At 40.5% G+C, this 13,632-nt stretch overlaps 1 protein-coding gene across 1 annotated transcript; it reads left to right on the plus strand.

The window, feature by feature from the left end:
- The first annotated feature begins 1,967 nt into the window (after positions 1–1,967).
- osr1 (odd-skipped related transcription factor 1) lies at positions 1,968–12,862 on the plus strand. The gene is made up of 3 exons (XM_084380922.1): positions 1,968–2,249; positions 8,827–9,525; positions 12,137–12,862. Exons 2-3 carry the CDS (start codon positions 8,828–8,830, stop codon positions 12,267–12,269), a joined length of 831 nt encoding a protein of 276 aa, XP_084237048.1. The 5' UTR covers positions 1,968–2,249; position 8,827; the 3' UTR covers positions 12,270–12,862.
- The last annotated feature ends 770 nt before the right edge of the window (positions 12,863–13,632 follow it).

A 13,632-nucleotide genomic window follows, 5' to 3' on the forward strand; every position in this document is an offset into this window, starting at 1 on the left:
ATGCATCCTAATTGTTTTGGTGTGGGTTGCAGAGATTTGGAGATATTGGTTGCATCCTCTTGAATGTAAAGGAACTAAATGACACTCAGCATGTGATGCTTAAAGGATCATAAGAATATATTTGACCCTGCTGTGAGCAGATTCACGCACAAACTATATTCATACTACACCAGCCAGCTGTATCACTGCGCAGAAGGAAGCTTGCATCTACATGGACAAAAGTCTAGTACTTGTAACGGCACAGTTGGGTCATGTCGAACACATTTCTTGACCGTAGAAAGCAGAGGTTGGTTTCTCAGCGTACAGTATTTGTCATCTATTAAGGTTAAAAAGTAAAAGATAAATTAAATGTAGTGCCAGTAGCCCTCATGAAAATGTCAGCTAGTTTGTTAGAGCCCCAAGTCCGGCACGGCTATCATCAGCTCAGTTGGAAATGATCTTTCCAATGGTCTTGCCCTCAATGCTGCACAGGGCACTTGTAGTAAGTGCTGACTCGTTGGGACTTAAACAGTCTGGTAATATGCAATATGAACAGTTCCTGCCAAATTCACTCATAATGTATAAGCAGGGCACACTAAACCAAGACAATCCACTTAATGTACATTTAAGTCATAAGATGCAGAATCAGTGTGTTTCCTTCACCACACTCACAGTACGGTGCACTCTGGTTGACAGTGCAGACCACAGTCAGAGATAATGGTCTGAGTGAGCCTCAGTGGAGCAGCTCTCCAGCAGGTGGCAGGTTTTGTTCACTCAAACATGGTCTTCCTCCTGATGCCGGCTGCTGTTCACTAGAACACCACAGGCTGTTATCCTGCTGAGCCTGTAGTATCCAAACTGTGCTTTCCTCACGACACGCTGCACTCCATCCATTATATATTTTAAAGCAGTGCTTCCTAATCTGATTTTATGTAAATACAAATAAAGTTGTTTCTGTTTTGCTTATTTATGTGTTTTTTTCTCCTGAAATTTTTTGAAAAGATTAAACTGAGTGATTTCCACAAACCTGCAGGTGTTGTTTTAATGTTTTGTTTTCATATAAAGGTGAAAGGAATTGACACTTAATAGTAAAGCAATTACAATTATCACTGTTCTTTTTCTTATTGTTAATACTGAAATGCATAGCTGCTACGTGAAGCATGATGTTTCATCACATGTGATGTCATATGTGTTTAACACCTGTCATCAAGGGACAAACATCTGCACAAAACTTCCAAACATCCTCAGGGGATGACCTATATTCTGCAGCGTGAGCTTAAAGTTAAAGCAAGTTTAGTTCCACTGAGATTGTATCCGATTGTTTGAACACGCACACACACCTTTTTCATTCTGACTTGTATTTTAATGTCCAATAACAATTCTTATTAGGACAAGATGAGATGAAATGGCTACATTTCCGCTTTGGGAATCAACGACTTAACATGTTTACAAACTCCCCAATAAGTCTTATTGATCTGAAGCAGAACATGTAGGCTGCAGGACAAACAGTCTATAGGTGTTTTTTCATTGTTTTCTTTTTTAATGGCCACACTGCCTTTTTTTTTTTTTTTCTTTATCAGAAAACGTTTAAGTTGCAGCGCTGACATATTAATAATAACAAGGGATATGTGCTCATGTGCCTTCTTGTGTTTTTAATGCAGTACTTTTCTTTACAGTTAAATATTTCATAAAAACAAATATATATATATTGGAAAAAATCAGCACTCTGGATCAAAGTGGAGCGTGTGCGCGCTGCTGCATGGACCCAGTCCAGTCAAGTCTGCGCCCATTAAAAACCCAGAAACACTTCCACATATAAGACACGGTCCCGGCTGACACACACACACACACACTCACACAGCAGCAGTGATGTTCAGTCCTGTGTGTTGTGTTGTATGTGGGCTGGCTGAGTGACGCGCCAGTAGGAGTCGGACTCTGCGTTGCAATAAAGAGGCCGCGGCAGCTGAGAGCGCAGGACAGTACAGCGGAGAGGCGTCCCAACACCACTGATACACCATCACACCATCCACCACCACCACCACCTCCTCCTCCTCCTCCTCCTCCTCCACACCGCCGCGGCTGCAGCTCACCCTCCTGTCTGAGCTCACACCAGCAGCAGCAGCAGCAGCAGCGGAGGAACATGCTGCCGCTCCGGCCGACTCGTTAACTCATCCACAGCGATAAACAAGGCTGCTCAGCGGGCTTCCTCAGCCTGCACACACTCCAGGACCCCCCGAGCTATTGGAGGAGAATTTCACTTGTGTCTCTTGGTGAGTCTTCACTTTGTTTTTATATTTGGAATATATCAGCAGAGGAAGGAGACTTTGCTGGTTTTAAATTAACCTCAACATTGTAACTGAATGACTTCTTTTCTATTTCTCAAATAATTGTCTGCACCTATGAAAAACTGTGCAGGAGTTGGAGGCTCAGACTTGAGAGGACTGTGCTTCAGGTGTCATGTAGTTCTCCAGACATCACACTGCATCCAGACTGTCAGCATCAGCTCTGATTTGCTTCTGATATGTTAAATGATATTGAGGCTGTTAAGCGACAACAAATTGATTTTTAGATTTTATGGTTTATGATTAAAGGGGCATTGCACTCATGAAAATACGATGTAAATGCTTTAAATACAGCCAATCAACTCTGCACATGCGTTTGTTCTTCCGCTTTTGCCATTCAAGAGCAACACATACACAGTTTTATTAATTTTACTTCTACAGAAGTCTACTGTAGTTTTTATCCCACTGTGTTTGTTCGGGTCGCTCATTAACCTGTGATCAGCTCAGAGCAGCGTTAACGTTTATATCCAGTTAAAGGCTGCGCAACAGAGGAGATGAACTGTTGGAGCTCTGGCACTTCATCGGCCACTAATTAATGACGCCGCTCCGCTTAATGAAGCCCCGCAAGTCCATTTGCATGAGATAAGAGGTCGCTGAGGCAGATGTGGCCTTTTCTCATCACCTCTCTGCGTAAAGATCAGATCGCGGTGGTGGATGCGTCCGGCCGAAGTCTCATTGCCTCACCGCTGTGGAGGCAGGCTGCAGGAGGCCAGCTGACAGGCTGAACTGTTCAGCTCTCCTGCCAGTTCAATTGTTACTCACTGGGTACCAGATGTGGAGACGTTTTCAGATCTGCCTGTGGAGCAGCCACACTGCGCTGTACGCGCTCAGATACATGAAGTGTAAAGGATTATAATCTGGAAATATCCAAGTAATAAAGGAGGTTGCTTTACATTGTAGTTTCTTTAGTGAATGTCCTCAAGTATTCACCACTAATGGGAACAAATAACCTACAAGTTATTTCATGGAAATCCCGACTGCTGTAACAGTCCGGTTCGTGTGAATACCTGCCAGCACTAGTTTTAGATTTAGTGCAACTACAAATGGCTATTTAACATGATAGTTACACATCAAGAAGTTATTTCTTGCAATCAAGTAAGTCTGTTAAATTGTTTTAATTGTTTCTAAAAGTAATTTAATTTAAAAATCAACATCTGGTTACCCAGTAATAACACAACATTTCCTGGTATGAGAATCAGAGTAAAAGACAAACGAGCCACTGCTGCAGAATTAAATAAGAAAAATATCACAAACTTGATTTTAGAATCAAGTTGATTTTTATTGGAAACAGGTTAAATATTCTCACTGCACTGGCAGATTTAAAAAAAAATGTTTCATTGCTTTTCTCATTTGAAGACAGTCAAACTGAAAAGGAGTCAAACAAAATGATTTGAAAAAATTACGTACATCTGTTTCACCTGCAGATGTTTTGTTGTTACTTTGACTTTACTTGTTATCTCAGGTGAATAAACCTGTGTTGAACATTACAGTGTAGGCTTGAGTCACTGCTGCATTCTGATGAAGCGCAGATTAAAGACTCTGACCAGCAGGGTAAAATGAGACAGGCCAGGGGCCCCCGGGATATATCTACCCACACCCCTGCGACCCTCTGTCGTAATTAATGCCAAGGTACAAATGAGGATCATATGGACTTACTGCATAATGCAGAGACGACATGCTAACGGGCCGTAAGGTGTGGCTCTCTCTATATTTCTGCCAAACAAAGAGTGCGCACAACTCGGCAGAAATGTATGTCAATGTCAAATGTAAAAGACATCATGGAAACTAGTTTTTTTTTCATAAAAGATATGTTTGTCTACTTATGCCAATAACCAAAGTTATCACAATAACCAAACTATCATCTTTTCCTATGTACATTTATCTAATTTCCCCCGAAGTAAGTCACTTTTTAAGGCTTTAGACTGTTCTGTTTCATCTGATGGCTGTAGATAAGATAAGATAATATAAGATAATATAAGATAAGATCTAAGTTATTTATGTAAAAAGAAAATTGTTATACAGAAGTTTCTGTGCAAAGTAGTAGAGATGCTAGTATATAGAATATCTAAAAATTAATATCAGTAAGGTGTAAATCCAAAAATATACACAATGCTAAAGTTATACACAGGCTACCATGAGGCTCATTCGTGGTTGGTTGCATATAGATATGTGTGAGAAGGGACATGTTGCTGTGTCTATGTGTGTGTGTATGTATGTATCAAACCTGAAGTACAGGTAAGTGTAAAAAGTTCAATGGAATTTGCAGATAATGTTATTGTTATCTTCCATACTTAGGAGGGTTGCAGTGATCGTAATCCACAGTTACTTGTTTGCATATTTATATTTTTCTTTTTGACACCAGTTCATAAACCGTGCTCATAGTTTAAACCAGTGGTTCACACCTTTGTGTTAAAGACATCTGAGGAGTCTACAGATACATCTGAGAGCTCCCCAGATGATTAAAGAAAAAAAAAAAAAAACATGTTGCACAACATTACTGCTTAGAGTTTTTCAGACTTTTATATAATTCTGGATTTTGAATGACAATATTCAGTATTTCTTCTTTACCTCAAATCAGTCAGTCTGAGAGGGAAACACTCACCATGGCTGAGCTGCTCACAGCTTAAATCCACGAGGCCATAATGTGACTTGAGGGGTCACAAGTCGAAAAGGCTGTTAAAGTGTGAAACAGTATTTGAGTGAGTTATAACCAGCACCACATGAGCCAGTCTGGAGGATATGGGTTACTAGTCGTCAACTCTTAAGTTTGGAGTGTTGAGCTTTTAATGAAATGTTTCCCCGCCGTGGTTTTTCTAGCCTTTTGCCACAGCCTTTATTTTTTTTAAAATTCTGTTGATCTAAAAGTCGTCAAAGTGAAATAAATTGAGTGGCAAATTATTGGAAGCAGCTTACAAACTACGTACCCTGTGTAAGGTTTTAATTATAGATCATAAACTTCACCGGGGCGCTAAAGAAAAAAAAAATCTGAGGACATGACCTATGTCCTTAATAGTTTGTCCTGAGTTGGATCTGCTCACTTCTGTCGAAGAAGAAAAGTTCCCTTCCGTTAATCATCTCTGGGTCTGGAGTGTGTACTACACCCGGCCTGATCATGTTTACACAGAGGTGAGAAGCAGCGTCTCAGTCTTCACGACGAGGCCCTCTGAGGTGCTAAATCTCACAGTCTCTACCAAAGCGAAGGGCCACATGGCTGTTTGGATGTGGAGGAGGCCCCTGGTATGCAGACATCAAAGGGTTAAAGGTGAGCAGAGGCTCAGCAGCGCTGCACTTATCTCCTCTAATGACCTCCTAAGTAAAAGTCAATTACTTCTGCGTCATGATCAGAGGGGAAGAGACAACAGGGGGCTGTTTGGGCTCCGCTGCTCCTCATTACAACCACTTCACTGCAGTTTACTGGATGAGCGGCCCGGCCTCAGGCTCGGGGTTAAGGCTGTTCTAAATGTCGTATTTATGAACATCTCTATAGCATGCAGAGCTGCCAAATATAACTGCACTCTCTCTGCCTGTAAGGTGCTCTCATTCTTTCACCAACACTTCAGGCAACAAGATAACAACCAGACAAGAATGAGTCACTTGAAAGCGATAAAAACCTCACCTGGCTGACATGAATACAATTTGCTGTGTTTACATAAATCTTCGTTAAAGCAGCACTGGTCTCTTTTGTATTTAGTGACTGACGCCCGCAAATTAATTTACGGCAGTCCACTGACGCATACACGTCATTCCACTATTTCTATTCAGTTAGAATTGACTGATATATTGACCTATTAATCATGGTCCTCTTCTTCTTCTTCTTCTTATAATTATTATAATAATTATTATTTTGTATTACTTATTATTGATCATTAATTATTGGTTGTTGTTTCTCAGAAGAAAAACAAATCTTTATCAATACAAAAAAATTGATTTCCCAATAACTATTACACTGAATAGTTGAAAATAAAATAAAAATCATATGTTTTCAAAGGCTCAGTGTTGTTTTCTGCATCACTGAAGACAGACATATGTCCCCAAATTCAGACCAACGTGTTGGCCTCTTTCCTCTTTCCCAAACTCAGGGAAAACAGGATTTATTTTTTAATCAGCATTATTTTCTCTGATGAATTACAAAGAAATCTTGCGCCTGACATGTGCTCAGTAAAATGGTCTTTAACTTGTCACAACTCATTAAAGTCATTATTGTAATTATGGTAAGGAGTTGGTTGAAAAAACAGAAGAAAATCATATCTATGTTTATTCAGGTTATGATTACAGATGTGTTTCAATAATAATTTACTCTGTAAACAGTCATGGAAGAAGTAAATACACCCTGTCCTAATGTAGAAACAGCAACATCACAAGGAAAAAATATTCCATTAACTTGCAAAGCTCTGAATTCAAGTATGAGTCATAAAAAACAAAAGTGTTAATTTTGAAAAATTTCCTCTACTTCACGGTGTTATTGATACATGCATGTCAGCAAATTTGAGTCATATAAACTACAACTACCATACTATTTTTTTGATCTTTCACCACTTTGTAATTTTAAGCTCATATAATCTTTCATAATTCCTATTTTTTCATAATGCACTGTAGTAGTATTGGTATGACTACAGTAATAGCCGCTAGTAGAAGAAGTAAAAGCAGTTATGCATAAACACAAATACATGCTTTACTTTACCAAAGTAAAATAACATGTACTGAACAAGTACAATACAATACAATAAGTGAAAATGATCATTGTGTTGCAGAATGGCACCAACATTGTTATATTAAAAAGGATCATGTTATTGGATTTTCATATTGATGCCTTCATAAATTAACAGCTGCCTGATGATGTACTTTATACAATTTTGAGTAGTTTGATTTAATGACTTTTGGATGAGATGTTTTATTTGACAGGGAGCTGTTATATAAATGTCCTTATTCCACCTGGGGTCGAATCTACAGCCATCAGATAAATGATGCAACAAAGTAAAATTTTCCTCTGAGATTCAACTCAAACAAAAAAAACACTGTCCTGAAAGACAGCACCTGGTAATTAGTGAGTGTGCAGCAGTGATACAGCAGTTGTGGCTCAGAAAGCTGTCTGCTGTCAGACGAGAAGATGAGGCGAGAGGAGCGGCCTGTGAGAACAGCGACTCAGAGCTGCTGTGGCTCCTGTCCATCAGCGTGAGCCTGAGACAAAGATACATTATTGTCTATTGTTATTCCTGCTTATCAAACCTGATTTAACAGCTCACAGGTATTTCTCTGGCTGAATGCTGCCATTCTGTTCCTCTGCCCTGAACAGCCCCGGGCATGTTTCTGAGAACAGGAAACACCCACATACACACACACACACACTGCCTTTTTCTCTGACGTGTTTCTGTGTGTGTGTTAATGCTGCCAATTGTTATGTGTTCACTTTCTCTGACACATTTACCACACACATATGCACATGCTTGCCTGAGTGTCTTAGTACGCTTGTGAGGACCATCAGTGATGGTGTGATGATGATGATCCTGATCTTCACTGTGATCTCAGCTCTGATTCTAAAATGACTCAACTTTAATTAACTATTTATAAGAACACAATGAGCATTTTATTTTTCTAGTAGGTGACTCAAACCTATTTTTTACATTTTGAATGAACATTAGAGGAGGTGGGGTTGATGTAGTATTCAGTTACAGACCTGCAATTAACATTCAGCCTTTTACCATAACCACGATCTTTCCCTGATAACCAAACTGTAGTTGCCATGTGTAAATATTATAGAAAGTGAAAAATGGTACTGGGCAGGTTAGAGCTGATAGATTGAACTTTTAGAGCTTTCTACAGTGTGGATCCAAAAGCGAGGGCCTTTCACATGCACAGCCTTAATAAACTGATAATGAGGTCCCCTTCAACAGCTTCATCAGTGACCAGACTGGATGTGTATTGGCCCCTGATAGAAGTGTGTGACGTCAAAAGGGGCTGTGGGGAAGCAGCAGGGATCTGGGTGGATGGGGGTGGGGGGAGGGTAGACCAGTAATATACATATCAAACATGTCCATGAAATACACAATGACAATTTTCAGTTTTGGTGAGGATGTGGTTAGCTTAGCATAAGTAGTGAAAGCAGAGCTCTACGTAAAGGTTACAAATACCTAACAACACTTCTGAAGCTCAATAATTAACACCCTTTTTAATCTCATTTGTTTAATTCTCGTACAAACAGAAATGTAAAAATGAAAAGGATTAAACATTGAGTCAGTTTCTCCACAGAGAGGAGTAGAGAAGAGGAGAAATATGATTACTGACCGTCTTCCTGTAAACTTGGTTTTAACAGTCATTGGCGTAGATGTGTACTATTGTTGTAGTTACACTACATGTACTGTATGCGTTTGTGTGCATGTGTGTTGTGATCGACTGACCTGCTCATCTCAGTTGCATGTCTGTGTTTTCATTGAATTTACTTATGAAATCAATGTGACTTGGCCCAAAAAGCATATTTTCATCTGCTCATGATTTCTGTCTCTACCAGAATGCGTGTTGGAGTTTGTGTAGCAGCCATGGGCAGCAAGACTTTGCCAGCACCAGTCCCTCTCCACCCGTCCCTCCAGCTGGCCAACTACTCCCTCCTCCAGAGCTCCACGGGCCTCCAGCTGCCAGCAGATCATTTCCACAGCATCTACAGCTTCAGCGCCTTACACGCCATCCACCTTCACCAGTGGACCCTCGGCTACCCACCTTTGGCCCTGCCCCGCTGCACCATCTCTAAGCTCCCGGCCCAGTTCTCCTCCATGGCTTCCATCCCCATATTCCCTCACCTACTGCAGCCCAAGCAGGACTCAGCAGGGCTGCTGCAGAACTCCAAGAACAAGCCCCGCTTTGACTTTGCAAACCTGGCAGCAGCAGCCACCCAGGAGGATCATCTGAAGGCGGAGGACCTGAGCATGTCGGGTGCTGCTGCCGCCGCGCAGGCTTCATCTCACCACCAAACCTCAGCCGGCCTGGGATGCCTCCTGGATGTGACCAAACTCTCCTCACCTGAGCGCAAGTCCAGCCGAGGCCGACTGCCCTCCAAGACCAAGAAAGAGTTTGTCTGCAAGTTCTGTGGCCGCCATTTTACCAAATCCTACAACCTTTTGATCCATGAGAGGACGCACACGGATGAGAGGCCATACACCTGTGATATCTGCCACAAAGCCTTTAGAAGACAGGACCACCTTCGGGACCACAGGTGAGAACCAGGTTTTTATCAAAGCCTGTCAATCAAATAATATACAGAACACTGTATTTCCGGTGTGAATAAAGGGTTACTTTCTGAAAACTGTGGCTAGGTGTGGTGACAGGCAAGCCATCTCTCTCACACTCTGTTCTCACAGCATCCTCATACCTAAATGACTGATGAGCTTGATTGCCAATGACTCCTTAAGCAACGCAAATCACTTTCCAAAACAACATGACCTCTGCACCACAGCAGCAACACAGCAGCAACAAGCATACCTTCGTTGTACAGACGCAGTTTGGTTAGGTTTAGTCAAGAAAACTGCTTGGTTAGGTTTAGGAAAACATTGTGGTTTGGATTAAAGTAATTCAAATATATTACCTGTGTAACTTTAGTTACGAACGTCAGTGTCTTGTGGAAATCCCCCCCATCCTCCACCCATCCTCCTCCCTGTGCAGATTTTGTAGCTCTTTATGCTACTTCACCTGACTACCTTTTATGTAATAACTACTACAGCCACTAGATCAGGCTGCCTAATTGCCTAATCAGAAACGTTATTATAGGTCACAATTAGTTGCTTTCATAGTCAACCTATGTGATTGGTTTTTCGAGGCTGTCATTTTTTGAGTCTTCATACAACTACTGGCCAACTAAAATTCAACACATCCTCAGGCTAAAACGGCTGAATAGTTCGAAAGCTAGTAAGGAAATGTAACCTACATGCGTTGTAAAATGCTGCTTTTACAGTAGACTAGTGTGGTTGTTTATCTGACGAGGATAAAAAAAACAGCGATCTCAGAGGGGTTATAAACAATTTTCTTCAGACATGTTTGGACGACATCAGACAAAAATGTATAATGCTGACTTTATTGTTAATCTTTTTAAAAACGTGACACCATGTCTACACTGGAGACAATACATAAACAACAATTTCAGTCCTCCAAATTTGTCTAAAGTGGAGGCGTTCAGGCACATTGTTGTCACCATTGTTCAGAGCCCGACACTGTAGTTAGTCAAATCAAAACCAATAAGAGTTATGTTTACATGCATGTCGCGTGAGTTAGACACGAGCCATTCAAAGCCTGTGTAGACTGTGTAACCGTTACATGAGTTCCGCATGAGCCAGATTACTAAAAGACTGAAACGCCTCCTGTGTAGACATGCTGTAAGGTATAATGGAGAAAGGGTTTGTTGTTAAATGCTAATAGTGCAAAGAATACAATGATTCTACCATTTGATTGCCATCTGCGTTTCATTAGCAGTGTACCATGCTTGTCAAAGACTTTGATTAATCATGTACTTAATATATTTAGCCCTCATCTTTGTCATAAATCAGCACTATGTCAGCAGTAACCTGACATGCAGCAGCAGGTTAAAGAGCTTGGATCAGGGTGAAAAAATATTCCATCAGGCAGAGCAAGTTTCAAGATTCTGTTCCATAGGTGTGGTACCAATCACAATAATTACTCTTTTTAATTCTAAATGACAGAAAAAGTGTTTGGATTATTTCACCATCCAGCAGTGTTATGCAATGATAATCAGCGTATTGGTGAGGAGTTATGTATGTTACAAGTTGGAGTTTGTTTCTTTGGTGGTTTTTTCATGAACGTAATTAATCTAGATGGTTCGAGAAAAAGACGCTACAATGACCATAATGTTAAAGAATATCTGGTAACGCAGCGTTTTATGCTATTTTCAGGTAGTGTCGGAATTTATGAGAATTACTGATTGAACACAAATTAATGATATAACAAACATCAGGCAGGGACAGTTGAGGATTTACTTTTCCCAAATTGCCAAGATGCGACATGTAAGACCACAGATCAATACAGTGTATCACCCAACCAAATAGGTTGATTTTCAGCGTTTGCCAAAATGACATACTTTATATCACTGCTCCCAAAACAACATGACCAGCGACAGACGTAGCAGCTCCTCATCGTACAGTCGCAGTTTGGTTAGATTTAGGCAAGAAAACCACTTGGTTAGGTGTAGGAAAACATTGTGGTTTGGGTTAAAATCACAATGATACTTTCAGTAACTTATGTAATGTATGTGATGTAACTTCACTAAGTTGGTAAGCTAAAAGAACTCACTGTTGACCTTTGGTCTCTCACTGGACATGAACAGTGGTCTCCTGAATAGAAGTGCTGTGCTTGTTTAACCTTCCATCCACAACCCCTCACTATACAGGCTTTTCACTATTTACACTACTTCTTCCCTCTTCCTCATTTGAAGCTGTAATAATTACTACAGCCATTGAAGGTCAACGCGTTATTTCAAACATAAATAGGGGTCATAACAACCTACCTTCAGTTTCAACCTATATGGTTGTTTTTCTGAAGACATAGAGCTCCTACATTGACTGCCACTGTGTGAATTCTCAAAATTAATCTGGGATTTATCTGTAGGTGTTTGTTTCCAAACGTAGCCAAACATTAAAATCAAATCATTGTTGATCATTGTTTTTTAAGATGTGTCTTTGTGTTGTTTGTTTGGAGGATATGTCATGAAGCCTCTATGTCAGGCCCATTGATCTATTCAGCACTAATGATGATGTTTTCAAATCTGACATGATTCTTCTTAAATACTAACAGGCTTTGCGGTTTTGTTCCCCCTGCAGGTATATTCATTCCAAAGAAAAGCCCTTCAAATGTCAGGAGTGTGGGAAGGGCTTCTGTCAGTCCAGGACTCTGGCTGTCCACAAAACATTACACATGCAGGTCAAGGAACTGAAGCCAGCCAAGATCAAGTGATTCACTCTGCCAGCAGGGAAGGGATGGGGACACTGGAAAAACAAAACCAAAAACAACAACAGCCAAAGATCAACCAAAGACTTTTTCATCTCAGCTGTCGGAGGTTGAGCCCTCTGCTTCTGTGGGAATACTTTTCAAGGATGAAAAATTTCACCAGCCAGTTCTTAAAGAAGTCATACAGAAATAAGCCTTAGTGGAGAAATGTATGCTTAGTTGTCAAAGCATGACTTGGCTGAGAACCCAGTGGATGTGTGGAATGGACTTCAAGAAAAAAAAAAAAACCTTGTGGGTGCTCACTGCAAATACATTGCTCAGAAGCTTATAATCCAAAGACTTTATAAAAGGGACATGACTCTTATGCAATTTTTTTTTTTTTTTTACAAAAACTGAGAATGATCAAAGCCATGTTAGCATAGGCACATTTTCCTCCCTTTCAATATCACATTCCAATGTTATTTTTGTACAGATACATTATATCAAGAAATGTATTTTTGCACTTTAACCTGATTATTGATTATTTACATATATCACTGGATTTCTTAAACTTATTTTCAAAATGAATAATCATTTCTAAATAAAGTATTTTACTGTAACTGGTTGGGTGTGTGTCTGTGTTTGTCAGAGTTAAATGTTGCTATATGAGGTAAGAATTATGTCAGCTGTTTGTTATTAGTTACATGTAGCTCAGTGGACAGCAGACTGTTTTCATCATGATCTATTAATGAGGATAATGATGGTGCTCGTTTGTAGCAAAAAAAAAAAAAGCGGAAGAAAAACGGAAGAAAAATAAATAAATCAATAAAAGGAAAAATATGGGTGACTGCCTGCTCATATTGTGGTTAACCATTGATTCACCGGATGTATTCTGATAGAAACTGTAGGCTATTATTGTGCCTGCTTCATATACAGAGTTGCCAGATGAGACTGGGAGAGCCACTGCGGAAGGCAGCAGTGGAGAAAGGAAAGGAGGATCTGCTCTCTGCCTGACCCACCTCCGACTCAGCTTGATATTTACCCTGCTAGATATCAAGCGGACGTCTGCGACATGTTGGCGGGCTCTCCGTGAGCTCCTGGATTGGGTCTTGGAACAGTTTACATATGCCGACCAAAGGCAGTACGCGTCGATCTTCCCCTGATCTGGGGCTTTTCCAAAGAGCCTGTCCACATTTGGTTTTACCATCCGTCCTGAGTGATCCGATCCCCAGTGGACACCTTCAAGACTGTCAAGTCAGAACTGGCATTAAATTCGTCTCAATGTGCGTCTCAAGTGATCTCTTGTGATTGGATCTCACCTCACAGGTCTATATGCAAACATACACCTTCATCACTGAAACAAACAGATGCAATGATTTTTACACAAATA

This window comes from Pagrus pagrus (assembly GCF_965226575.1).
Source record: "Pagrus pagrus genome assembly, chromosome: 18".
NCBI lineage: Eukaryota > Metazoa > Chordata > Actinopteri > Spariformes > Sparidae > Pagrus > Pagrus pagrus.